Source organism: Gopherus evgoodei, chromosome 2, assembly GCF_007399415.2.
Source record: "Gopherus evgoodei ecotype Sinaloan lineage chromosome 2, rGopEvg1_v1.p, whole genome shotgun sequence".
NCBI lineage: Eukaryota > Metazoa > Chordata > Testudines > Testudinidae > Gopherus > Gopherus evgoodei.
In genome coordinates this window covers 283,756,617-283,783,925 of record NC_044323.1, presented here as the reverse complement: position 1 = coordinate 283,783,925, position 27,309 = coordinate 283,756,617, and the positions used below count along the sequence as shown (strand labels likewise).

Below are 27,309 nucleotides of genomic sequence, written 5' to 3'. Positions count from 1 at the left end.
AACCAGTTTTAAATTTCTGACAAATTAACTTACCTTAGGAAATTGTTTCACTGGAATTAATACTTTCTGCCCCAGCTTCATATTTTTATTTATCACTACATCAATATACTTTTCCTCTTCCTTTCCTTCTCCTTTTTGGAATTTCTCAATTTCTGTAAAAAAAAGTACAAAAATCTGTTACTGATTTTTTTTAACTTGATATCATGTTCTCAAGTAAATGAATAATTTTTATATCAGCATAAATTCCAAAACCAGTGTGTAACTTGTAAAACAGATTGATTTCTCTCCTAGGCTGCCATTTACAATTACATATTTGAGTCATAAGAACATAAGAACAGCCAGACTGGGTCAGACCAAAGATCCATCAAGTCCAGTATCCTGTCCTCTGACAGTGGCCAATAGCAGGTGCCCCATAGGGAATGGACAGACAGGTTATCATCAAGTGATACATGTCCTGTCACCCAATCCCAGCTTCTGGAAATCAGAGGCTAGGAACACCATTCCTGCCCATCCTGGCTAATAGCCATTGATGGACCTATCTTCCATGAATCTATCTAGCTCCCTTTTGAACCCCGTTCTAGTATTGACCTTCACAACACCCTCTGGCAAGGAGATCTAGAGGAACACAGTCATTGCATGAAAAAAATACTTTCTTGTGTTTGTTTTAATCCTGCTACCTCTATTAATTTCATTTGGTGGCCCCTTGTTCTTGTATTATGAGAAGGATTAAATAATACTTCCTTATTTGCTTTCTTTATACCACTCATAATTTTATAGACCTCTATCATATCCCCCCTTAGTCGCCTCTTTTCCAAGATGACAAGTCCCAGTCATATTAATCTCACCTCATATGGAAGCCATTCCATACCCCTAATAATTTGTGGTGCCCTTTTCTGAATCTTTTCCAATTCCAATACATCTTTTCTTCAGATGGGGAAACCACATCTGCACACAGTATTCAAGGTGTGGGCATACCATGAATTTATATAGAGGCAATATGATATTTTCTGTATTATTATCTATCCCTTTCTTGATGATTCCGAACATTCTGATCACTTTTTTGACTGCCGCTGCACATTGAGTGATTGATTTCAGAGAACTATCCACAATGACTCCAAGATCTCTTTCTTGAGTGGTAACAGCAAATTTAGATCACATCATTGTATATGTATAGTTAGGATTATGTTTTCCAATATGCATTACTTTGCATTTATCAACATTAAATTTCAGTTTGTTGTCCAGTCACCCAGTTTTGTGAGATCCCTTGTAATTCCTTAAAGTCTGCTCTGAACTTAACTATCTTGAGTAATTTTGTATCATCTGCAAATGTTGCCACCTCACTGGTTACCCCTTTTTCCAGATTGTTTATGAATATGTTAAATAGGACTGGGCCCAGTACAGATCCCTGGGGGACACCATTATTTACCTCTCTCCATTCTGCAAACTGACCATTTATTCATACCATTTGTTTCCTATCTTTTAACCAGTTACCAATACATGAGAAAACCTTCCCTCTTAAAAGCCTTTGGTGAGGGACCTTGTCAATGGCTTTCTGAAAATCTAAATGCACTCACTGGATCTCCTTTGTCCGCATGCTTTTTGACCCCATCAAAGAATTCTAGCAGATTGGTGAGGGATGATTTCCCTTTACAAAAACCATGTTGACTATTTCCCAACAAATTATGTTCATCCATGTGTCAGACAATTTTATTCTTTATGATAGTTTCAACCAATTTGACCGGTACTGAAGTGAGGCTTATTGGCCTGTAGTTGCCAGGGTCACCTTTGGAGCCCTTTTAAAAAATTGGCGTCACATTAGGTATCCTCCAGTCATTTGGTACAGAAGCTGATTTAAATGGTAGGTTACAGATGACAGTTAGTAGCCTTGCAATTTCACATTTGAGTTCCTTCAGAGCTCTTGGGTGAATACCATCAGGTCCTAGAGACTTATTACGGTTTAGTTATCAATTTGTTCCAAAACCTCCTCTAATGACACCTCAATTTGGGACAGTTCCTCAGATCTGTCACCCAAAAAGAATGGCTCAGGTTTGGGACTCTCCCTAACATCCTCAACAGTAAAGACCGATGCAAAGAATTCATTTAGTTTCTCCACAATAGCCTTATCATCTTTGAGTGCTCCTTTAGCATCTCGATCATCCAGTGGCCCTACTGGTTGTTTAGCAGGCTTTCTGCTTCTGATGTATTAAAAAAAATACTTGCTATTACATTTAGAGTCGCTGGCTAGCTGTTCTTCAAATTATATTTTGGTCTTTCTAATTACATTTTTACACTTCATTTGCCAGAGTTTATGCTATTTTCTATTTTCCTCATTAGGATTTATCTTCCACTTTTTAAAGTATGTCTTTTTGCCTCTCACTGCTTCTTTTACTTTGCTGTTTAACCACAGTGGCTCTTTTTTGGTTCTCTGTGTTTTTTAAATTGGGGTATACATTTAAGTTGAGCCTCTATTATGGTGTCTTTAAAAAGTCAAAGTATTTTTTAAAAATTCCTTATCTGTTACTATCAGCACTTTGGACTATAACTGACATTTAAGAAAATATAATTTATACTACACACTGGATCATTTATGAGACTTCTTTTATATAGTTTACTCAGTTTGAACAATGAAATGTATGTACTATCATTTTAGGGGGGTCTCCCGCATTTGCCCTATGCTTCCAAAACTTCAAGAGAACGTTTTAAATAAAAAGAAATCATCCACTGAAAATTCAAGAGTTCATGAGAACATTTCTATTTGATTTTATAAAACCCAGGAATTAACAACAAAGCTTAAATCTTGTACCTTAAGCACAAAACAGTTGCTTTGAAAACTCTTTAAAAAGCTTTTTTTTTTTTTTGAATGTATATATGTGATGGGGTGTACCTGGACCTTCCCTGACCATATGCCTACTACACCCCGCTCTAAAAAGGAGTGGCAAAGGTGGGTCTTCCAGGCCTGCCCAGAGAGGCCTTGTGGAAGCAGCCAATCATAACTCAGCAAGCTCAGCTAAAAGGAGCTGCAGGGCCTCATAGATTCATAGACTCTAGGACTGGAAGGGACCTCGAGAGGTCATCAAGTCCAGTCCCCTGCCCTCATGGCAGGACCAAATACCGTCTAGACCATCCCTGACAGACATTTATCTAACCTACTATTAAATATCTCCAGAGATGGAGATTCCACAACCTCCCTAGGCAATTTATGCCAGTGTTCAACCACCCTGACAGTTAGGAACTTTTTCCTAATGTCCAACCTAAATCTCCCTTGTTGCAGTTTAAGTCCATTGCCTCTTGTTCTATCATTAGAGGCTAAGGTGAACAAGTTTTCTCCCTCCTCCTGATGACACCCTTTTAGATACCGGAAAACTGCTATCATGTCCCCTCTCAGGCCAGGTCCACACTACAGTGTTAAATCGATTTAAACAGCGCTAAATCGATTTAACGCTGTAACCGTCCACACTACAAGGCACTTAAAATCGATTTTAAGGGGTCTTAAAATCGATTTCTGTACTCCAGCTAAACGAAAGGAGTAACCCTAAAATTGATATTACTAAATCGATTTAGGGTTAGTGTGGACGGATATCGAAGTTATTGGTCCTATTCTTTTACTGAGCTACCCAGAGTGCACCGCTCCGGAAATCGATAGTACCCTGGGACCATGGACGCACACCACCGAAGTAATGTGCCCTAGTGTGGATGCGTAAAATCGATTTTATAAAACCTGTTTTATAAAATCGATTTTACTAATATCGATTTAAAGCTGTAGTGTGGACGTAGGCTGAGTCTTCTCTTTTCCAAACTAAACAAACCCAGTTCTTTCAGCCTTCCTTCATAGGTCATGTTCTCAAGCCATTAACAACTACTCTCTGAGTACGGTTATCCAGCCAGTTATGCACCCACCTTATAGTAGCCCCAACCAGATTGTATTTGCCTAGTTTATCGACCTTAGCTGGTTAGTTCCTGGCTAGGGCTAGAGGGGCAAGGGAGGATGCTCTATTCTGGCCAGAAGAGCTTGATGGGCTGTTTGCACTAAATCTGGGAGAGAGAGAACCTGAGAATGCTAACCCTAAGGTAAACAGATAGCGGTAAAGGGACCAAGTAGGAAGAGGCCCAGAGACTGCAACAGCAACTAATTAAATGAAGCAGTATGTGGGTCTGCCTGGGTTGGAACTTGAAGTAGTGGGTGGACCCAGGTTCCCACACCAGCCACTAGCAAAGTGGCCTAAGCCCCAAGAAGAGGACAAGGGTCCATTAGAAGAGTTGGATTTAAAGGGCCCAAAGATAGGGATTGAAGACCCTGGTGAAGACAGTTTGGCAAATGTTTTGCTATCCCAGACGGGCTCCATTTTGATGGTGTGACTTGGCCAGAGGGCTGAACGACTGAAGACATGCTTAGTGACATTGGCAACCAACAGGGGGCTCCACAAGTAGGGGAAACAGTTACAGCACCACACCTAGCTGCTAGGGGATACTTGAGGTGAGTGCCCCATTACAATATTGAATATATTTAAAGTTTAATTCTCTTGTCCCTCCATAATCCACTCCCTATTCCCAACATACATTTTAACAAGAGTTGTAATGGAGTTATATCCTCCACTATATAGGTCTGACATCTACTTAAACACATTACTGTTAACCTCCAGAAGAAGTAAAAACAATCTTTCCAATGTTTAAAGCTACAAAGTACCAAAACAAATAACCACATGCCAAGTCCAAAAGTCTAGGATTGAAGTTAAAGTACAGATGGTAACATTCCTGTGCATGATGCTTAGAAACACATTCACTTTTCATGTTTTTGAACATTCTGAGGATGTTGTTTCCGCATCCACATTTATGGTCTCTCATTACATTTTCCATGTTACTTTAGCACAGTCTCCTTTAAAACAAACAAAGTGTAAAGCTTTGCATGTGCTTAAATCTTTGCAGTACTAGAGCCCTAAACCCTTATCTTGCACTACGTTAACCAGATGTGGAGTCCAGTGCCCACCCAGAGCCCAGCTGATTTTTGAGTGCTCCATATACGCATAGGGTCACTCTCCCCCATGATGTTATATTAGATCAGGAGCCTTTGTCAGTTAACCCCTCTGCAAACTGATGGACATTACCATAACTTTTGTTTGTCAACAGGAACAACATGTATCAAAAGACCTGTTAAGTATTTATTCAATATAGGCTTGATTCTACACCCACTGAATTAAACAGCAAAGCTAATGACAACAGTAATGCAGAATCAGAGTTTTGTTTCTTCCCCACATTTTTGCTTTGGGTCAACGCAAAACTCTGAATTATTTAAAAACTACTTAGAGAACCAGAGCGTCTTCAAGGAACAGTCTCACAGATTAATTTGTTTGAGTGATTTCTCTCTTTTACTGCTAATAGAAAAAAAATTAAAAGGAATCATTCTTGTTCATCACTGCAATAAAATTTGAGGGACAGCTAAAATAGATTAATCAACTCACATTTTTCCTCGCTACTGAAATTTCACTCTGTTTTTTTATTTTTAGAATACACTTTCACATAGCAAACACACAAAGTAGGAAATAAATACTCTTATGCTTATTATCTATGTTAATTTCGTATCATGATCTTACAAATTAAACAAAAACATGATTCACAAATGAAGACAAAAATTTCTGATAGAGCGTGCTTCAAAGTTTAAAATTTATTTTAGTAGCCAAAACGTTAATACATCAAAACAAAACAACAACAACAAAAACCCTATTTTTAGGCGTCACAAATATCTGTTGGCTATCTCTTTACTTTTAAAGACCTAGTGCATTTGTACAACTGAGTCAAATGTAAACTTACCTTGAAATTTACTTTCAGGTGAAATTGGCAAGAGTGCACATATACAACAATGAGGAATTTAGGTTATAGGAAGATTAAAGTTTAATGATCCATTTAAAGTTATAAAACTTTTGCTTTTTACAGCTTTTGATCTCCAGATTCACATGTTGAGTGTATTACTCTCTAAAGTAAAAGGCGAAAGATTTATACGATATGAAAAGAAACTAGCTATAATGCCCTTGTTCCAAGCAAGGTAAATTTCATTATCATCAGCTATGTTATATATCACTCCGCTAATAAGGTCCGCGTATTACAAAAAATTTTAAGAGGTTGTTTACTCAATTAAAATAAATTTTGCAATATTTAATATGAAAAAAGTGGGAGGAAATGTGTGACATGCATGTGTTAATTGGAACATCAAAGACAACATACTAAAGATACATAAACTGCAGACTCAAACCCAAAGCTTTCTTATCATTTAAAAGACTTCAGTTATTCAATACTGGTCCCATTTTACTGACATAACATCTCATGCAAGAAATGACAATACGATGTATATTAATTGTTCGTAATATAATTTTTTGCCTATGCATTTATTGCCTGTGAATGAAACAAATTAACTACAATAATAGAAATAATATATAATCCTCAGATTTGATTATTTCCCCTCTTCTGCATAACAATTTTTACTAGAAATTGCTTAGAGGTGGTAAGTAAAACAAAAGGTATCCAATGTACACCTTTACCTGTTTTTTTAGTTTGTTTGTTTGTTTGTTTGACTGAGATAAAAGTGCCACTCAAAATTGAGACTCTGGGCATGTACTGTGCAGGAGTAAGTTAAATTTGCAGTGACTTCCGATTATGAAACTGATGTATTAATTGATTATATGTAAGAAACACATTTCAAGTTACTTTAATTCGTAGAATAATTTATTTTCTAGTAAATTTAACTTATCTGACGTTTATCTCTGCAGGTGAACTAACCTGTAAACAGTCATGTTTTTTCTTGATATTAAAAAGGTTACTCATCTCAGCATAAACAAATAAAAACTGAGGTTTGTTTTCTTCAGCTTTAATTAGTAGAAGTCATGCACTGTTGCACCCAATTGAACAAATGACATGAGATTTATTTCTCTTTTCCCAGGCCAACAAGCAAATTTAACTAGTTCAAAACCAAATCAGAAAGGACTTGTATTAAAACTTTAAAATCTACTTTTGCAATGAATCGTGGTTTACTCTAGGCTTTTATGTACACTGATGGCAAACAACAACAAAAATCACACAACTGAAAATAATCAGCAGTCTGATCAAGAGCTGCTTACACAATACCTATGTTTGCTATTCAATAGATATTGGGATTAGTTCCCTACCATCATGAGCACTGTGTAAAATATGGTATTTTCTTAAAAAATGAGATTTGACTTTACATAATGAAGAGTAATGAATATATATGAACTCAGCATTCTCAAGTACCTCACTTTAACGACAATCAATCCACTTAATATTTGTTGACATGTAATTTATATTGTAATTAGTTCTACTTCAAATATTTTAAATTTCTAAATTAGATTTAAGTTGATATGAGTAAAAACATGTATTATCTGGGAAATAAAATGCTATAAAAACAGGTAGCTTTAAGATACTGTATTTATTCACCAATGACACATATTTTGAATTAATTATGATCCGTCACAGATAAGTGAAAATAAATTCATTGATTCGTCTGAATATTAGCATTTCTGTTCAGAGCAGGGCATATCAATGTACATTTTATTGACCAGCCATTTGACCTATCCTACCTGTCCTGCTTTCGCAATGTTTTTCAAGTTTTTTCTTAGCCTCAATAAAACTATTTTGTAAACCCATAAAGGGCCACTCATAACTTGATGATAAATAACAGATGTTCTTTTGAAATTGCCATAGTCCGTTTTTTTCCTAAAATGACTCATAGACTCATAGACTCTAGGACTGGAAGGGACCTCGAGAGGTCATCGAGTCCAGTCCCCTGCCCTCATGGCAGGACCAAATACTGTCTAGACCATCCCTAATAGACATTTATCTAACCTACTCTTAAATATCTCCAGAGATGGAGATTCCACAACTTCCCTAGACAATCTATTCCAGTGTTTAACTACCCTGACAGTTAGGAACTTTTTCCTAATGTCCAACCTAAATCTCCCTTGCTGCAGTTTAAGCCCATTGCTTCTTGTTCTATCATTGGAGGCTAAGGTGAACAAGTTTTCTCCCTCCTTCTGATGACACCCTTTTAGATACCTGAAAACTGCTATCATGTCCCCTCTCAGTCTTCTCTTTTCCAAACTAAACAAACCCAATTCCTTCAGCCTTCCTTCATAGGTCATGTTCTCAAGACCTTTAATCATTCTTGTTGCTCTTCTCTGGACCCTCTCCAATTTCTCCACATCTTTCTTGAAATGCGGTGCCCAGAGCTGGACACAATACTCCAGTTGACGCCTAACCAGCGCAGAGTAAAGCGGAAGAATGACTTCTCGTGTCTTGTTTACAACATACCTGTTAATGCATCCCAGAATCACGTTTGCTTTTTTTGCAACAGTATCACACTGTTGACTCATATTAAGCTTGTGGTCTACTATGACCCCTAGATCTCTTTCTGCCATACTCCTTCCTAGACAGTCTCTTCCCATTCTGTATGTGTGAAACTGATTGTTCCTTCCTAGTTAGAGCACTTTGCATTTATCTTTATTGAACTTCATCCTGTTTACCTCAGACCATTTCTCCAATTTGTCCAGATCATTTTGAATTTTGACCCTGTCCTCCAAAGCAGTTGCAATCCCTCCCAGTTTGGTATCGTCCGCAAACTTAATAAGCGTACTTTCTATGCCAACATCTAAATCGTTGATGAAGATATTGAACAGAACCGGTCCCAAAACAGACCCCTGCAGAACCCCACTTGTTATACCTTTCCAGCAGGATTGGGAGCCATTAACAACTACTCTTTGAGTATGGTTATCCAGCCAGTTATGCACCCACCTTATAGTAGCCCCATCTAAATTGTACTTTCCTAGTTTATCTATAAGAATATCATGCGAGACTGTATCAAATGCCTTACTAAAGTCTAGGTATATCACATCCACCGCTTCTCCCTTATCCATAAGGCTCGTTATCCTATCAAAGGATGCTATCAGATTAGTTTGACACTATTTGTTCTTTACAAATCCATGCTGGCTATTCCCTGTCACCTTACCACCTTCCAAGTGTTTGCAGATGATTTCTTTGATTACCTGCTCCATTATCTTCCCTGGCACAGAAGTTAAACTAACTGGTCTGTAGTTTCCTGGGTTGTTTTTATTTCCTTTTTTATAGATGGGCACTATATTTGCCCCCTTCCAATCTTCTGGAATCTCCCGTCTCCCATGATTTCCCAAAGATAATAGCTAGAGGCTCAGATACCTCTTGTATTAACTACTTCTATTACTCTTCTTCCAGTAATAGTAAACCTTCCCCCAATAGTAACCATGTTAGTGCTAAAAACAACAAACCATGAAAGACTTCTTATACTGCTCTGGTTTAACAGATTAATAATAAACTGCTGTTCCAAGAGTTGTGTTAGTTCATGATAATATCATAAAATTGAATCTGATTCTGAAAGAACATTAAAAAAATGTCCTGTTGGCTGTTGTATCACTAAAGAAACATAGAAAAAATTATTATGCATGCCAGAGCCAGTTTATCTTTATTTTTACCTTTATCTTTTCTTCTCTTTCTGTTCATTTCTTCCCACTTCTAACCCCTTTCAGGAAATCATGAACACCAAAAGTTTTAGCATCAGAGTATACATTCATAAGATATACAAGACTCATTTGACAAATATCATTCATGTATATCAAGCTTAACTTAATTGGGGAAAACTATGCCAGTCCAAAGAGCAAATCCAATCAGATTTTCAAGGTCGTACAGATAGGAGGATTTGCCTTTCCCTAATCCTAAGATTACATTCTGTACTACTCAGCTTTGTGAGACAGTGCAGTCTCGTTGTTCAGAAATAATAAATGAACATGTGATTAAGGCTTCTGATAATGCCAAGGGATTAAAATCCCATGTTCTTAGGCCATAGATGTAGCATTTGCATTAGTCTAGGAATTCAGCTGAATGAATAATTATGTGTGTTTTTTTATCCACAGCAGAGAAGGCTAAGCAATGATTGCTTGCCGATTAACCCATATGACACAATTTGACATTATTGAATATATCAGATAATGGTAAAGTAGACTTCTTTAACTTTAATCTCAAATTAGAATTAATCTTCCTATCAGAGAACTACAATAGTCGGACATATTATTTCCAATTTAAATGGTTTGTAATACTTAAAAGTCTAAGCAATATTAAAAATGACGCTCTGCCTTTATCTGTTTAATTGTCATCATCATCCTTAGTCTAAGGCCAAAAAGTAAAACTCAAATTTGAAGAAGATACTGCTGTACTCTGTTCTTTTGTAGGCAGTTCAGTCAAACTATATTGCACAAAATTGAATTCCCAATGCAATGTTTTCCAACTCACTTATAATATTATAGCTCCTAAGCAAGATCCAAAAGATGTTTCAACCCCTAGTGCCATGAGGACTATTTTTTTCAACATGACAGATGCAAGGGTGAAAGCTAAAATGTGTCTCCTAATCTAAAAGGGAGGTTCTTACATCAATAAACTGAAGTTTTTATTCAGTCTCTCTAACATTGTTCAACAACCATATATATGTGCTGTATTCATCTTAGTTACCAGAAAGAGCCTGTAGGCTTAATGAGATGCTGAATACATGCAATTGCCAACTCTGCTCTCTTACATGAAAAAGCATAACAATACTTGCTGCTGGACCTTGATAAGATGTGAATCAGTGTGAGCTTCACAAGAGACTTATGTCTAGGTTTTCATAAAACTACTGGTGCTGTGCTTACAGCTCAATTATGAATAACAAAAATAATTGTGAGAACAAGTTTTGTATATGCAAGCCTGAAAAAAAGAAATCACATCACTATTATTTTCAAACAACAGGTACAGTGGCCATAAAATACAAGACTCTTCAACAAACTTCTGTTGCAGAAAACCTAACCACTTTACATAATGTAAAATGTCAGCAGGGCTAGTACTCTTTTTTATTAAAAAAAAAAACAGCGTGAATTCAGAGCTTCTAAAAGGAAATGACTGAAAATTTGTTAACACGGTATAGCAACGGACATGACTGAACACACTAAAATGGACAAGAGAGAATAAGATAGTCAACAGTTTAAGGAAGTACTGAAAAAAACTGTAATTTGAGTGACAATTATAACTATTAACTGGTCCAGTCCCACATTTCAACACTTCAGGATCAGATCCAGATACGAAATAAGTACTTTTTAAAAATATCTTCTGTCTACTGACCCAAAAGCACTTTACAATTAATATCCAAGTGATAATATATATAATATACAAATGTGGGACTTAAGTCAGTTTTAACAAAGATATTAGAATGGTCCTTGATGTCACTGAATGCGCACCATCCAGCTTTTTTTCTGCGTGACAGCTCGCCTTTCTGATCGTGGCGTATGTTGACTTCCTGGCCCAAATAAATGTATTTATCAACCTCTTGGATCTGCTCTCCTCCAAGAGTTATTTGGGTTCTTGGCAGAATATCTGATCTTATGTATTTTGTTTTTGACTGATTCATTTTTAATCTGACCTGACTACTTTTCACGTTCAGTTCTTTAAGCATTCTCTCAAGCTGGGGTGTATTTTCGGCTATCAGCACTATATCATCTGCGAACCTGAGATGGTTTAGCTGCTTGCCACTGATATTAATCCCACCTTTCAAGTCTGCTCATTCAAAAACCAATTCAAGACAGGCTGTGAATAATTTTGGTGAAACTGTATCTCCTTGTTTCACACCTCTGTTGATGGGGATTCAGAGGGGAGTATCAAACAGCAATATCAATGTCAGCAAGGACATCCTCCAAGGAAAGATCAGCAAAACAACTAGTATGAATCTTTTTCAACTTGACCATTCTTCCAGCGATGTTTTATGGCAGTGAAACATGGTCACTGACAAAGACTAAAGAAGAGCAACTGTCTGTCACACAGAGGGCGATGGAATGAACATTTTGGGCATTTTGCACCGTGATCACATCCCCACAAGATAATTAGGCAGTAGTCTGGAGTGTGAAACATTGTTGAAAGCAGGCTCAGCAAAATGTGGTGGGCGGGACATGTGGCCTGACTCAGTAACAGATGGGCCACAGCTATATCCGAGTGGTATCCACAAGAACAGAAACGGCCATGTGGTTGGCCTCCAAAGAGGTGGGATGATTTCCTAACAGGAGATATAGACTCATAGACTCATAGACTCTAGGACTGGAAGGGACCTCGAGAGGTCATCGAGTCCAGTCCCCTGCCCTCATGGCAGGACCAAATACTGTCTAGACCATCCCAGAGAGACATTTATCTAACCTACTCTTAAATATCTCCAGCGATGGAGATTCCACAACTTCCCTAGGCAATCTATTCCAGTGTTTAACTACCCTGACAGTTAGGAACTTTTTCCTAATGTCCAACCTAAATCTCCCTTGCTGCAGTTTAAGTCCATTGCTTCTTGTTCTACCATTGGAGGCTAAGGTGAACAAGTTTTCTCCCTCCTTCTGATGACACCCTTTTAGATACCTGAAAACTGCTATCAGGTCCCCTCTCAGTCTTCTCTTTTCCAAACTAAACAAACCCAATTCCTTCAGCCTTCCTTCATAGGTCATGTTCTCAAGACCTTTAATCATTCTTGTTGCTCTTCTCTGGACCCTCTCCAATTTCTCCACATCTTTCTTGAAATGTGGTGCCCAGAACTGGACACAATACTCCAGTTGAGGCCTAACCAGCGCAGAGTAAAGCGGAAGAATGACTTCTCGTGTCTTGTTTACAACACACCTGTTAATGCATCCCAGAATCACATTTGCTTTTTTTGCAACAGTATCACACTGTTCACTCATACTAAGCTTGTGGTCCACTATGACCCCTAGATCTCTTTCTGCCATACTCCTTCCTAGACAGTCTCTTCCCATTCTGTATGTGTGAAACTGATTGTTCCTTCCTAAGTGGAGCACTTTGCATTTATCTTTATTGAACTTCATCCTGTTTACCTCAGACCATTTCTCCAATTTGTCCAGATCATTTTGAATTTTGACCCTGTCCTCCAGAGCAGTTGCAATCCCTCCCAGTTTGGTATCGTCCGCAAACTTAATAAGCGTACTTTCTATGCCAACATCTAAATCGTTGATGAAGATATTGAACAGAACCGGTCCCAAAACAGACCCCTGCGGAACCCCACTTGTTATACCTTTCCAGCAGGATTGGGAGCCATTAACAACTACTCTCTGAGTACGGTTATCCAGCCAGTTATGCACCCACCTTATAGTAGCCCCATCTAAATTGTACTTTCCTAGCTTATCTATAAGAATATCATGCGAAACTGTATCAAATGCCTTACTAAAGTCTAGGTATATCACATCCACCGCTTCTCCCTTATCCACAAGGCTCGTTATCCTATCAAAGAACGCTATCAGATTAGTTTGACACGATTTGTTCTTTACAAATCCATGCTGGCTATTCCCTATCACCTTACCACCTTCCAAGTGTTTGCAGATGATTTCTTTGATTACCTGCTCCATTATCTTCCCTGGCACAGAAGTTAAACTAACTGGTCTGTAGTTTCCTGGGTTGTTTTTATTTCCCTTTTTATAGATTGGCACTATATTTGCCCCCTTCCAGTCTTCTGGAATCTCCCCCGTCTCCCATGATTTCCCAAAGATAATAGCTAGAGGCTCAGATACCTCCTCTATTAACTCCTTGAGTATTCTAGGATGCATTTCATCAGGCCCTGGTGACTTGCAGGCATCTAACTTTTCTAAGTGATTTTTTACTTGCTCTTTCCTTATTTTCTCTTCTAAACCTACCCTCTTCCCGTAAGCATTCACTATATTAGACATTCCTTCAGACTTCTCAGTGAAGACCGAAACAAAGAAGTCATTAAGCATCTCTGCCATTTCCAAGTCTCCCGTTACTGTTACCCCCTCCTCATTGAGCAGTGGGCCTACCCTGTCCTTAGTCTTCCTCTTGCTTCTAATGTATTGATAAAAAGTCTTCTTGTTTCCCTTTATTCCCATAGCTAGTTTGAGTTCATTTTGTGCCTTTGCTTTTCTAATCTTGCCTCTGCATTCCTGTGTTATTTGCCTATATTCATCCTTCGTGATCTGACCTAGTTTCCATTTTTTATATGACGCCTTTTTATTTTGTAGGTCACGCAAGATCTCAAGGGTAAGCCAAGGTGGTCTTTTGCCACATTTTCTATCTTTCCTAACCATCGGAATAACTTGCTTTTGGGCCCTTAATAGCGTCCCTTTGAAAAACTGCCAACTTTCCTCAGTTGTTTTTCCCCTCAGTCTTAACTCCCATGGGACCTTGCCTATCAGCTCTCTGAGCTTACCAAAATCCGCCTTCCTGAAATCCATTGTCTCTATTCTGCTGTACTCCTTTCTACCCTTCCTTAGAATTGCAAATTCTATGATTTCATGATCACTTTCACCCAAGCTTCCTTCTACTTTCAAATTCTCAACAAGTTCCTCCCTATTGGTTAAAATCAAGTCTAGAACAGCTTCCCCCCTAGTAGCTTTTTCAACTTTCTGAAATAAAAAGTTGTCTGCAATGCAGTCCAGGAACTTATTGGATAGTCTGTGCCCTGCGGTGTTATTTTCCCAACATGTATCTGGATAGTTGAAGTCCCCCATCACCACCAAATCTTGGGCTTTGGATGATTTTGTTAGTTGTTTGAAAAAAGCCTCATCCACCATATGGACAAGCATGGCAAAGGATGGTCAGAGCAAGAGAAGATTGGAAGACATGTTGTGATCAGCTAAGTCTCAACTGATGAAGGACCGACAGTCTACGCAGTCTATGCATTATAATGGTCTCATGATACCAAATTGATTTAAGGCATCCAAATCCACTTTTACTGCCCTCCCCCACTCACCAGATTCAAGATCACCTTATTCTTAAGATCATTTGAAACATAAACATATGTCAAGCTGCTGAAAGCCAACTAAACTGGGAATATATTAGCTCTAACCAATTTTAAAATCGTGTTAGCTGAATCAGTTTTAAACCTGTTAGAAAGCTTTCCCTGGATACACAGTCCTTAAATCTCCTTTTTCAAAGTTTTAACTTTAGCAGAAAGGTTAAGCAACTGATTGCAAACTGCCTACACACTCATGGTTCTCAAAGTTTTGTACTGGTGATTCCTTTCACACTGCAAGCTTCTGAATGTGACCCCCCTCCTTTATAAATTAAACACTTTAAAAATATTTAGCACTATTATAAATTCTGGCAGCCTTGTGACTCCCTAAGGGGTCACAATCCCCAGTTTGAGAACCCATGCTACACACAGTGCACATGATTACACACATAATTAAATTTTTGCAGGATTGTGGCTTTAGTATAACCACAGGGAAGATACAGTTTCATATCATTTTTTACATTACAGTTTAGAACTGAAACAAATTCACTAGAGAGAATATTTAAAGTAAGCAGGATCAGCAACAAACAATATGTATCCTTGTCTGGAAGCCACCAAAGGAAATATCAGTTTTACTTGCATTCTTCAAGATCAGAAAACTTTCACTTGACACTATGCTAAGTCCAGCCAACCATCTTATATTTATGTAAATAACTGCAACTGTCTCTATTTCAGATAGAAGTAAACAAAGAAGAGCCCAATCCTGCTTTCTTTATACATCCATCATTGACTTCAATGGAAGCTCTATATAAAAGACCAGATGCTATAAAGGATCTAAGAGCTGAAAAGACAAAAATGCCTCTATTAAAGAAATTCAAGTAACTGCTATGACAAATCAAAGTATAACAAGATGGTGACCTTCCTTTAAATGCTGCCAGTGTCTGATTGATACTGAGGTGCGGTAAGGGAGCAGAAATGTTCTGGATTGTGGAAGGGAGCCCCAAGGAATCCAGAAGAGCCATCAGTAAGGATGTGGGACCAATTCTGAGAATGCCAATGACTCATAAAATGCTGAGGCTGTGAACTGTACTACAGCAGACAAGCACTCCACTAGAGCTGTAGGGCAAGCTCAGATAAGGACACAATGGATCCAATTTCCAAGTCCTATGGGGAATCAGTTTCCTGCAGGTGAATGCCTGACAGTGAAGATGGCTTCACTTGGAGGACTTTGGCTTCCTGGACCACAGAATATTGTTCAGGGAAGAAGGACTGCTACCATGGAAGGGGAAGAACATCTTTGCATACAAACTGGCTAACCTAGTGAGGACGGCTTTAAACTAGGTTCGATGGAAGCAGAAGACAAAAGTCCCCAGGAAAGTCGGTCAAAAAGAGAAGAGTCAGAATCTGGGGGAAGCATGGGTCGTTATAGCAGCAACAAGAGAGAACATAGGGGAAAATCAAATCACTATCTCAGATGTCTGCATCCTAAATGCGAGAAGTATGGGGAATAAGCAGGAATAACCAGAAATGCTAGTTAATAAACACAACTGACATAGTTGGCAACACAGAATTGATAGGATAATACACAGAACTCAAATAATGGTACAAAAAGTTACAGCTTGCTCAGGAAGGACAGGCAGGGAAAAAAGAGAGGAGGTGTTGCCTTATGTATCAAAAATGTATACACTTGGACTTAAGTTCAGATGGAAATATGAGACAGACTTGTTGAAAGCCCCTGGATAAGGACAAAAGGGAAAAAAACAAGGGTGATATCATGCTAAGGGTCTTCCACAGACCACCTAACCAGGCAGACCAGGTGGATGATGCTTTTCATAAACAAAATCATCCAAAACACCAGACTTAGTGGTAAAGGGGGACTTGAACTACCCAGACATCTCTTCAGAAAACAACACAGCAGGGCACAGATTATCCAATACGTTTTTGGAATATACTGGAGATAATTTTCATTTCAGAGAGTAGAGAAAGACACAAGAAGAGACGCTGTTCTAGATTTGATTTTGACAAATAGGAAAGAACTGGCTGAAAATTTGAAAGTGGAAGGCAGTATTGGGGAAAATGATCATGGAACGATACAGTTGTTCATGATTCTAAGGCAGGGGTAGGCAACCTATGGCACATGTGCCAAAGGCGGCACGTGAGCTGATTTTCAGTAGCACTCACACTGCCCCGGTCCTGGCCACCGGTCGTAGGGGCTCTGCATTCTAATTTAATTTTAAAAGAAGCTTCTTAAACATTTTGAAAACCTTATTTACTTTACATACAACAATAGTTTAGTTCTATATTATAGACTTATAGAAAGAGACCTAAAAATGTTAAAATGTATTACCGGCACGCGAAACCTTAAATTAGAGTGAATAAATGAAGACTCGGCACACCACTTCTGAAAGGTTGCTGACCCCTGTTCTAAGGAATGATAGGAGGGAAAACAGCACAATAAAGAGAATGGATTTCAAGAAGGGAGACTTTAACAAACTGAGGGAGTTGGTAAATAAGATCTCATGGGAAGCAAGCCTAAGGAGAAAAACAGTTCAAGAGAGTTGGCAGTTTTTCAAAAAAGAGACATTATTAAGGGCACAAAACAAACTATCCTACTACGTAGGAAAGACAGAAAGTATAGCAAGAGACCACCTGTCTTAACAGGAGATCTTCAATTATCTGAAACACAAAAGAGTCCTACAAAAAGTGGAAACTAGGTTAAATTACTAAAAATAAATATAAACCAATAACACAAGGGACAAAATTAGAAAGGCCAAGACACAAAATGAGATTCAACTAGCTAAAGACACAAAGTAACAAGAAAACATTCTACAAATACATTAGAAGCAAGAGGAAAACCAAGGAAAAGTTAGGCCAGTTACTCAATGAGGGGAGAAAAATAATAACAGAAAATATGAAAATGGCAGAAGTGCTAAATGACTTTTTTATTTCAGTTTTCACCAAAAAGTTTAGTAGGAATTGGACATTTAACTTAAAGAATGCCAATGAAAATGAGGTAGGATCAGAGGCTAATATAGGGAAAGAACAACTTAAACATTATTTAAACAATGTAGATGTCTTCAAGTCACCAGGGCGGGATGAAATACATCTAGAATAATCAAGGAATTGACTGAGGAGATATCTGAGCCATTAGGATTATCTCTGAAAAGTCCTGGAAAATGGGAGAGATTCCAAAGGACTGGAAAAGGGCAAATATAGTGTCAATCTATTAAAAGGGAAATAAGAACAACCTGGGGAAGTACAGACCAGTCAGCTTAACTTCAGTACCCAAAAAGATAATGAAGCAAATAATTAAGCAATCAATTTGTGAACATCTAGAAGAGAATAAGGTGATAAGTAACAGTTCAGCATGGATTTGTCAGAACAAACCAAGACAAACCATACTTTAATAGCTTTCTTTGACAGGGTAAAAAGTCTTTTGGATGGGGGGGGCACTTTTGATACTGTCTCACATGACCTTCTCATAAACAAATTAGGGAAATACAGCCTAGATGGAGCTACTATAAGATGGGTGCATAACCAGTTGGAAAACCACTCAGAGTAGTTATCAGTGGCCCAGTCAAGCTGGAAGCGCATATCAACAGGGGTCCTGCAGGGATCAGTTCTGGCTCCAGGTCTGTTCAATATCTCCATCAATGATTTAACAATGGCATAGAGAGCACACTTATAAAGTTTGCCAATGATACTAAACTAGCAGGGGTTGAGAATCCTTTGGAGGATAGGCTTAAAATTCAAAACGATCTGGACAAATTGGAGAAATGGTCTGAAGTAAATAGGATGAAATTCAATTAGGACAAATGCAAAGTACTCCATTTAGTAAGAAACAACCAGTTGCTCACACACAAAATAGGAAATGATTGCCTAGGAAGGAGTACTGCAGAAAGGGATCTGGGAGACACAGTGGATCACAAGCTAAATGTGAGTCAACAGTGCAACACTGCTGCAAAAAAAGTGAACATAATTCTGGGATGTATTAGCAGAAGTGTTGTTAGCAAGACACAGAAGTAATTCCACTCTACTCCATGCTGGTTAGGCCTCAACTGGAGTATTGGTGTCCAGTGCTGGGTCCCACATTTCAGGAAAAATGAAGACAAATTGGAGAAAGTCCAGAGAAGAGCAACAAAAATTACTAAAGGTCTAGAAAACATTACCTGTGAGGGAAGATTTAAGAAACTGGGTTTGTTTATTGTGGAGAAGCGCAGACTGAGGGGGGATATGCTAACAGTTTAAGTACATAAAAGGGTGTTACAAGGAAAAGGGAGGAAAATTGTTCTCGTTAATCTCTGAGGATAGGAAAAGAAGCAATGGATTTAAATTGCAGGAAGGGCAGTTTAGATTAGATATTAGGGAAAACTTCCTTACTGTCCGGGTAGTTAAGCACTGGAATAAATTGCCTAGGGTGGTTGTGGAATCTCCATCATTGGAGATTTGTAAGAACAGGTTAGACAAATGCCTGTCAGGGATGGTCCAGGTAATCATGTCATGAGTGGAAGAGACTGGACTACAAAACCTCTCAAGGTGCATTCCTCTCCTACGATTCTATGATTCCTCTGAACACACAGGAGCTGAACCTGTAGGTCTTGAGATGGGGGTACTGGCAAAATCATTGCTGGCTTGCCTCTAGACTCAGTCCTCCACAGGGGTGCCACAAGAGTAGAAGCAGTCAGTACTGATCCGTGCTCTGGGGCTGGAATTGAGACTGCAGGAGCACGTGGTTCCAATGTCAGTACCATGTGAGTCTCTTGCATCACAGGAAAAGCCAAGTTACTTGCTATCTGCCTCTAACATCTTGGGTGTCAACGGCACCAGAAGGGGTCCTGAATCTGTGGTTCCAAGAGATGTGTCGATGTTTCAGGGATTTATATCAATGGACCCTTCCTGGGTTCTGGAGTCATCAATCCTTTGTAGCTCAGACATTGCTCCAGAGGGTGCAACTTTTTAGGTTGCATTTATGAGTCATTTTGAGACTTGGTGCCTTCCGCTTGGAAGGTCCCAGTACTGATTCCTTAGGAGACTTACACAATCTCTTCTTAAGCATTAGTGATGCACATCTGGCTGATGACTCTTAGAAAAGGAGGAACACTTTTTATAACCTCTGAAGTGCTCAGTACCCGTTTACAGCAGGTGGTTCCAATGATGAGCAGATACTTAAGTCTGGCAGCCCTGTTCTTTTTTCAAACAGAGTTTGAACTCCCTATGAATGTGACATTTGTCACTCAAATGTGCCTAAAGGCAACTGGGATGAGGATCGTTCACTGGCACAGACCCGCTACATGAATGACAGGCCTTGAAGCAAGGAGAATGGGGCATCAATCTGGTACCAATCCCGGTACCCAACCTGGCACCAGTAATCACATACTAAGGAGATAGTTGTTATAATGTAAACTTATACCTATGTGTAGAACTACTACACAAGACTAAAACTAGCACTGCAGTTACTATAGATACTAAGGGAAGGAAGATATGAAGAAATGAAGATAACAGGTCTTTAATTACTGTGAGCTTACTTAAAAATATTCCTTACCCAAAATACTTATGTTGGTGATGGAATGGTTTCTTTTCAGACCAGCAACCACTCTCTTTAGAGGAAAAAAATACTCTACAATACACAAGTGGCAGGAAAGTGAACTTTTAACACTACTTGGATTAAATGTAAATGGCGAAGCGTATTTTGTTGGCACTTCCTGACTTGTACTGGCTGGCACATGGATCAAACTGAAAACAAAACATGTTCTACAAAAATTACTGAATTACGTTGAAGCTGAAGAACTCATATCAAATTAATATCAAGAACCATGCTGAAGATGAACACTGGAAGCAAACCAGGACACAACCAAAAAGAAAACTCACTTTAGTATTCTCATTCACTTCCCCTACTTACATATATTATTTGCAGCACTTTTACACAGCACTGTGAACTCCTGTATGTCGCATGAGAGGAATATATATAGCAATACTTCTAAAGTTGTACTTAAAGGTAAACCTAAAACAGATAAAAGTAATTAGTAATAAGTAAAATGGCATGTACTGTTAAAGTATACACCTCAGCAATAAGATATTTGGATATTTAAATATTACTGAAGCTATAATAATGTATAAAAATGTATTTGTGGAGGAACACTAATGGATATGGTCTTTAATCTAGTTTTAGGTATTAAAACTATTTTTGAAGAAATTTGAATTGAAGTATACAGACAAGATGCAATATCTGAATTATACTTCTTTAACTGGACTAGTTTTGTATCAGTCTGACCATAAATCAAATTACTGAAGATCTGAAAAATTAGATGCCGTGAATGGCTCAGTGTACATTTTTGAAGACCCAAAGGGTTTATCAGACAAGTTTAACATAACTACAAGTTGAAAAAGAAAATCAGCAGTTTAAGATAATATCTTCCTAAACTAGTGAGTTTTGGGGGGAGTAAAGTATGTAGATTATTAAAATTTCAATAATGAAAACAAAGTCAACTCTTCAGCTAAATCAGCAGAAGGGTTAAGCTACATTTCTCACTTTTAATTGCAAAGGCCATTTAGATATACTGCAAAAGATCAGCTATCTTATACAATTATCAGGCTCTGGAGGTCACCAATTAGAACCCTGCAAGGATTTGAATTAAAAAAGGCTTTGTGATTAGGTGAAGTAATGATCCAAGAAAGTGATTAGTTCTGTTCAGACTGCACTCATTATAAAACCTATTTCCTTTGTGCGAAGATTCAGTGTCTCTCACATTTATCCTGCTGGCGTTATCACACTATGAGACAGAAATATGAGTACTAATACATTCTGTAAGAGGCATAAGAGCATTTAACTCCCTATTTTATCACTAGATGTGAAAATAGACAAAGCTGTGTTTTTCCCTATTGACTAGGTACAAGTATTTCACAAAACTTAAGCCACAGTAAGAACCACAATGAATATGGCGGGTAAGTCTGAGGAAAAATTAAACTATTCATTTCTGGTATTGGGTTTTGTTTCTTTAACTAGTAGTTCAGTACAGGCTGTGAGTTTGGGGGGAGGGTGTTTTTTTTTTGTGGGGCTAAACATGGAACAGGCACTATAATGTACATGTCAGTACAGACTGAGTGTGTGGAGAAACTGATACTTAGAAAGGTTATTTTAGAGGTAATTAATGTACCTGGGACTGTTACTCTTAAATCCAGATGGATTTTAAATTTGAAAGATTCTAATTAAATTCCAAAAGAGAAATACATTTTCGATTTATGTATAAATTATATGGGCAAAAAACAGAACGGTTGAATAAAGGATTATTTATAAACTATTCTTTAAAAAAATATGAAATGTGGGAAACAAAAAAAAATCATGTAATAAGAGGAGGTTTCTTACCTGTAACTGGAGGCACTTCAATATGCGAGATCCCTTTCTGTATTCCATGTTCCACCTACTCCTCCTCCTCTGCTGCAGATTGTTTGGATTTGCAGTGGAGAAGGAACTGGAGACGCTGTCAGTCCACTCCACCCTTTATCACCTGAGATGAAACCATGGCACACATGCAGACCAACAGACACTATTACTTTCAAATTGTCCAGCTCTGGACACATGGTGGAATACAGATAATAGGGGCCACACATCTGGAAGAATCCCCAATTACAAGTAGACAACCTTCTTCTTTGAGTGATGGCCCCTATTGTTGTCCACAGAGGGTGATTACCAAGCAGTACCTAATTCGGAAGAGGGTGCAAGGATGAAGATGGAAGGGTGGAGTGGAGGACAGCCGTGACGAAGGAGGCATTTGTTGCAGAGTCTTGCACCAAGGAGTAATGCATACCAAAGGTGTGTACTGAACCCCACATGGCCGCTCTACATATGTCAAGGAGCAGCATGTTGTGGAGGGAGGCCATGGTCAAAATCTGAGCTATCGTGGAATGGACCCTCACCCCAGAGGGTGGAAGCAGTCCCGATAACTGATAGAGTGTAACGCATCCCAAAATCCACTTGGAGATTCTCTGTGTGGAGATTGTTTGACACTTAACTCTTTCAGCTATTACAACAGCCAGCCTGGGGGATTTCCTGATCAGCCTCATTGTCTGCAGATAAAAGGCCAAGGTCCAACTGACATTGAAGGAATGGAGTTGTCAGCCCTCTTCCAAGGTATGCGGTATCGGGGCAGGGGTGCAGAATCGGGAGGGGGGTAACACAGGTAAGGGAATGGGTTTATAAACAAGAAATTAGGAGATGACTTTTGGCAGAAATTTGGGGTGCAGGCACAAGGACACCATCTTTATGGAAGGATGTGAAACGAAGGTCTGCCATCATGGCCCCAAGCTCAGTAACCCCTCTTGCTGAAATGATATCAACAAGGAAGGCGATTTTCATGGAAAGGAGGGACATCAAGTATGATGTCAGCAGTTGGAATGGCAGTTTCGTTAGTATGGATAGAACTATATCGAGGGCCCACTGTGGAGAAATGGGTTGTATGGGTAGGAAGGTTCTGATGAGACCCTTCCAAAACCTAGCAGTCAACAGATGTGAAGACGGAATCCACACGGGGGCTGAGAGTGGGAGCATGTTGAAGGTACTAATTTCCACTAGGTGGACCCACAGACAAGACCCCAGGCCTTCTAGGATGGAGGTAATCCAGGATAAGGGGAATCCCCACCACTTCCAGGGAAAGTCCCTGTTCTTGTACAGCAGATGAAGCATTTCCACTTCACCTGGTAACAACTGGAGAGGATATTTTGAACTTCTGATGAACACTCCCTCTCTAGCAGTATGGGAGACCAGAATTGTGTGGGGCAGTAGGGGTGATCAGTGGAATACTCATGGTAGGAGTGGAAGAGACAGGAAGGCATAGTTGATCTGATCTGACCAAGGCAGTATGAGTCGAGGTCCAAGACACACATAACCCTAGAGTACAATGTACCGTATTTGTTGTTGACGGGGAAAACAAAGAGGTCACTGGTCAGAGTCCCCCATCAGATGTTGTATATCGTGGTATTGCGGAGTTCCCATTTGTGCCCAATCACCAAGTACCTGCTGAGAGAATCTGCAGCCATGTTTTGCATCCCTAGGATATAGGCTACCAATAAGAGGATCTGGTGAGTGATGCACCAATTTCATAGGTTGACTGATTCTGCACCTAAAGCAGTTGACTTCATGTGATGTAGCAAACAGTGGTGGTGTGTCTGACACAATAAGAACATGATGGGAACGGGTGAACAGAAGGAAAGCTTGGCAGGCCTTCCTCACAGCCCAGTGCTTCAGAATATTTATGTGCACCCTGGATTCCTGAGGAGCCCATGCTCCATGTCATGTTCTCTCCCATGTGTGCGCCTCAATCTAAAAGGAATGCATTGGTGATAATTGTTTTGTTTGAGGAGTAGGGGAGAAAGGGAGTCCCAATGCAGACCTGATGTGGGTCCGTCCAGCAGTGGAGGGAAGAGAGCACTGTGGAGGCGGGGGGACTATTAGCATATGGTCCATGGCGTGAGGTTTGGGAGAGTAAACCATTTACAGCCATCTCTGGAGGTAACAAAGGTGATGATGTACGTGCACAAGGCCAAGGACAGATAGACAAGTCCTGACTGGGACCAAAGGATTACTGACAATGAGGGTTCTAAGTTCTTGCAGAGTCTGGAACCTGTCTAAGGATAGGTAGGCCCATGCTGTGACAGAGTTGATGAAGGCTCCTATGAAGTCAAGGGACTGTGTGAGCTCCAAGATTGTTGGGGTTTTTTTGTTTGTTTGTTTTTTGGCATTAATGTTGACTCCAAGGGAGAAAAGGAGGCTGAGTGACATAGAGGTTGAAGATCAAGCTTCACCTCCAGATTGTGCCACCAGGAGCCAGTCATTGAGATATGGGAATACAAATACCCCATAATGCCTGATGTAAGCCACTACAATGGAGAGAACCTTGGTTAAGACCCTGGGAGCAGTGGTGAACCCAAATGGGAGAACCTTGTACTAAAAATGATGCGAACTGACTGTGAACCTCAGAAACAGTCTGTGTGCCAAATAAATGTCTATGTCAAAGCAGACCTCTTGCATGTCAAGAGCCATAAATCGTGTGTGTGTTTGTTTTTTTTTAAATGATGGGATGATCGCTGCAAGTGTGACCATTGAGAATGCGTAGGTCTGTAATCAGCTTCCACCCACCTTTCTTTTGGAGTATCAGGAAATAAGTTGATTAGAACCCTGTCCCCTGGTATTCTGGAGGGAACTTCTCTATCGCTCCTCTATGTCTTAAGGAGTTCACCTCTTGGGTGAGGATACTGTCATGAGACTGGCCCTGAAGAGGGATAGGGGGAGCTGTGAAAAAGGCAGTGTGATTAACTCAATTGTATAGCCACAGTGGATGACATTCAGCACCCATATGTCCATTGTTTTACACCCCAAGCTGGCAGAAAGAGTGCTAGATGAACTCCAAAAGGAGTGAGGGAGTTGTATGGCAGTAAGCAAGGTGGTTGATGGTTCTCTAGGCTTTCTCCGAAATATCTTTTCTGTGGAGGTTGCATATGGGAGAAGGAAGGCTGTGACAGTGAACCTGGAGGGTGAGACTTTGGGTCTTTTGACATTTGCGTGGTGGTTCATAAGGCCTCTGATGGAAAAACTGGGAAGTCCTGTAATGCTGTGTGGTGGCAGAATTTATGCTTCAGCACAGATATTTAAATATCCAAAGAACAAAGTGTAGCTCTTGAATCCTTGAGGATGTGGAGGAAATCATCCACTTTCTGATAAAAAAAGATGGGATTTATCGCAAAGTAGGTCTTCAATAGTATTTTGCACCTCCCTGGGCAAACCAGAGGAATGGAGTCATGATTTTGTCTTCATGACAATGCCCACAGCCACAGAGTATGATGAAGTGTCTGCTGCATCTACAGCTGATTAAAACTCTGTCCTTGCCATCAGTTTCCCTTTCTCCAAGATTGCCTGGAATTGGATCTGATCTTGTTGTGGCAGTTTTTCAGCAAATGCCTCCAGTTTGCTGTAATTCAGGATATTGTATTTGGCAAGTGATGCCTGAAAATTCAAAATTCTGAACCCGAAGCCTAGCTGAGGAGAAGACTTTGTGGCCTAACACGTCCAACCATTTGCCCTCTATCAGCTGGAGTGGAGCATCGGTGCTGTTGTCTGGACCATTCCCTCATAGCCTGTACCACAAGAGAATACCGGGGATGGACACGACACACAGACTTGAGAAAAGAAACACAGACTCCATAGCTGATACATAAAAGCACTTTTCTGCCCCCTTGGAGGTAGGCATACAGGTGGACAGTTCTAGCTGGCTCGAGAATAGAATTGTTGATTGACAGAGCAACTCTACCCAGTGCCAATGAGTGATGTCCAGGAGCTTATGTTGTGTGTCTTGGATCTCCTCCAGGGGATGTGAAATTCACCTGCTACCCTACCCATGAGACCTTGGAAGTGCCAAAAGTTATCTGAGGGCAAGGAAGATGCCGAAGCCACTACAGCGTCTAGTAAGGATGATGGGAATTACTCCTGCCCTGGCAATACTGGTAGAACCGGACTGAGTGGCTCTTCCTCTATCAGCTCAGAGCAATCTACCAGAGGGCATCTGAGACATGGAGAGAGGCAAAATTTCCCTTGTAGAACAGGTGTGTACCAAGGTTAGTTATTGTGGTCAGGGTCCCCAACAGGGCCAGCATGACAGATCCAGAGGGTGTTATGGCAGGCTCCACAACATGCAGACCTAGTGGCTCCTTGTCAGTTGGACTGGAGGATATTGCCACGATGTAGACAACCTCTTGGAGTATTTGTAATTAGGAGGCCCCTGCCCTTCATACAACTCCTCCGAAGATGAAAACACAAACACCAGTTCCATTGGCAGTATCGTTGGAGCCGGTAGAAGCATATAGACCATCAGAGCAGGAGGTGAAGGGTGCCTTGGCTGTGGCATGCCCTGATGGGGAGATCTTGCCTGCCTGGAGGTGCAAGGTATCAGAACGCATGGAGACCTGGGGTCTCCCAGGGCAAACACTTTCTAGGACTCTGGGGCTTTTCCCAACCTTTCTGATGTTAACGGTACTCTTTCCGTACCTGAAACTGGTACCAGAGCAGTGGACTTCCCCAGATCTTGCACCTTATGGGGGTCTGATGTTGAGCACAGTTCGGTAACTGGTACCAGCAGTTCTGTCGACTTGTTGGTTTCTTCTCATGTTTATGTGCTTTAGAGCGTACTCCCTCCCCATGACTAGAGCTCATGCTTCCTTACCTCCCAGCTAGGGCCCAGTGTAGGCCATATAGTGGTGGTACTGCGGATGTCAGACTTAGACTCTGTAGCCGGAGGTGCACTCTTGGCTGTCTCAGGCTAATGTACGGCAGAGGAGGGGGAGATTCTCCAACCTGTGTCTGAATAAGATCTCATAGCAACTTCCATGAGATGCTCCTGGAGGCAGAGAGTCCAGCCTTCTCAGGCACATCGGGGGGAAGGCATGGCAGGTACTGCACTCTGATGCAATGTGGGCTTCTCCCAAGCAGTAGAGGTAGCATTGATATTTGTTGCCAACCAAAAAGGAGCACAGGCAGG

The 27,309-nt window shown here is 40.0% G+C and overlaps 1 protein-coding gene across 2 annotated transcripts in view; it reads right to left on the bottom strand.

Moving 5' to 3' along the window:
* Positions 1-27,309, bottom strand: part of KHDRBS3 (KH RNA binding domain containing, signal transduction associated 3) — a 211,474-nt gene that overhangs the window by 145,003 nt on the left and 39,162 nt on the right. For both annotated transcript variants that reach the window (XR_003999220.1, XM_030553872.1), the window contains exon 2: positions 34-152. Coding sequence is in view for 1 of the 2 variants with exons in the window: in XM_030553872.1 (XP_030409732.1) it covers positions 34-152 (119 nt within the window). In the remaining variant the exon portion in view is untranslated. The remainder of the gene's footprint in view (positions 1-33; positions 153-27,309) is intronic.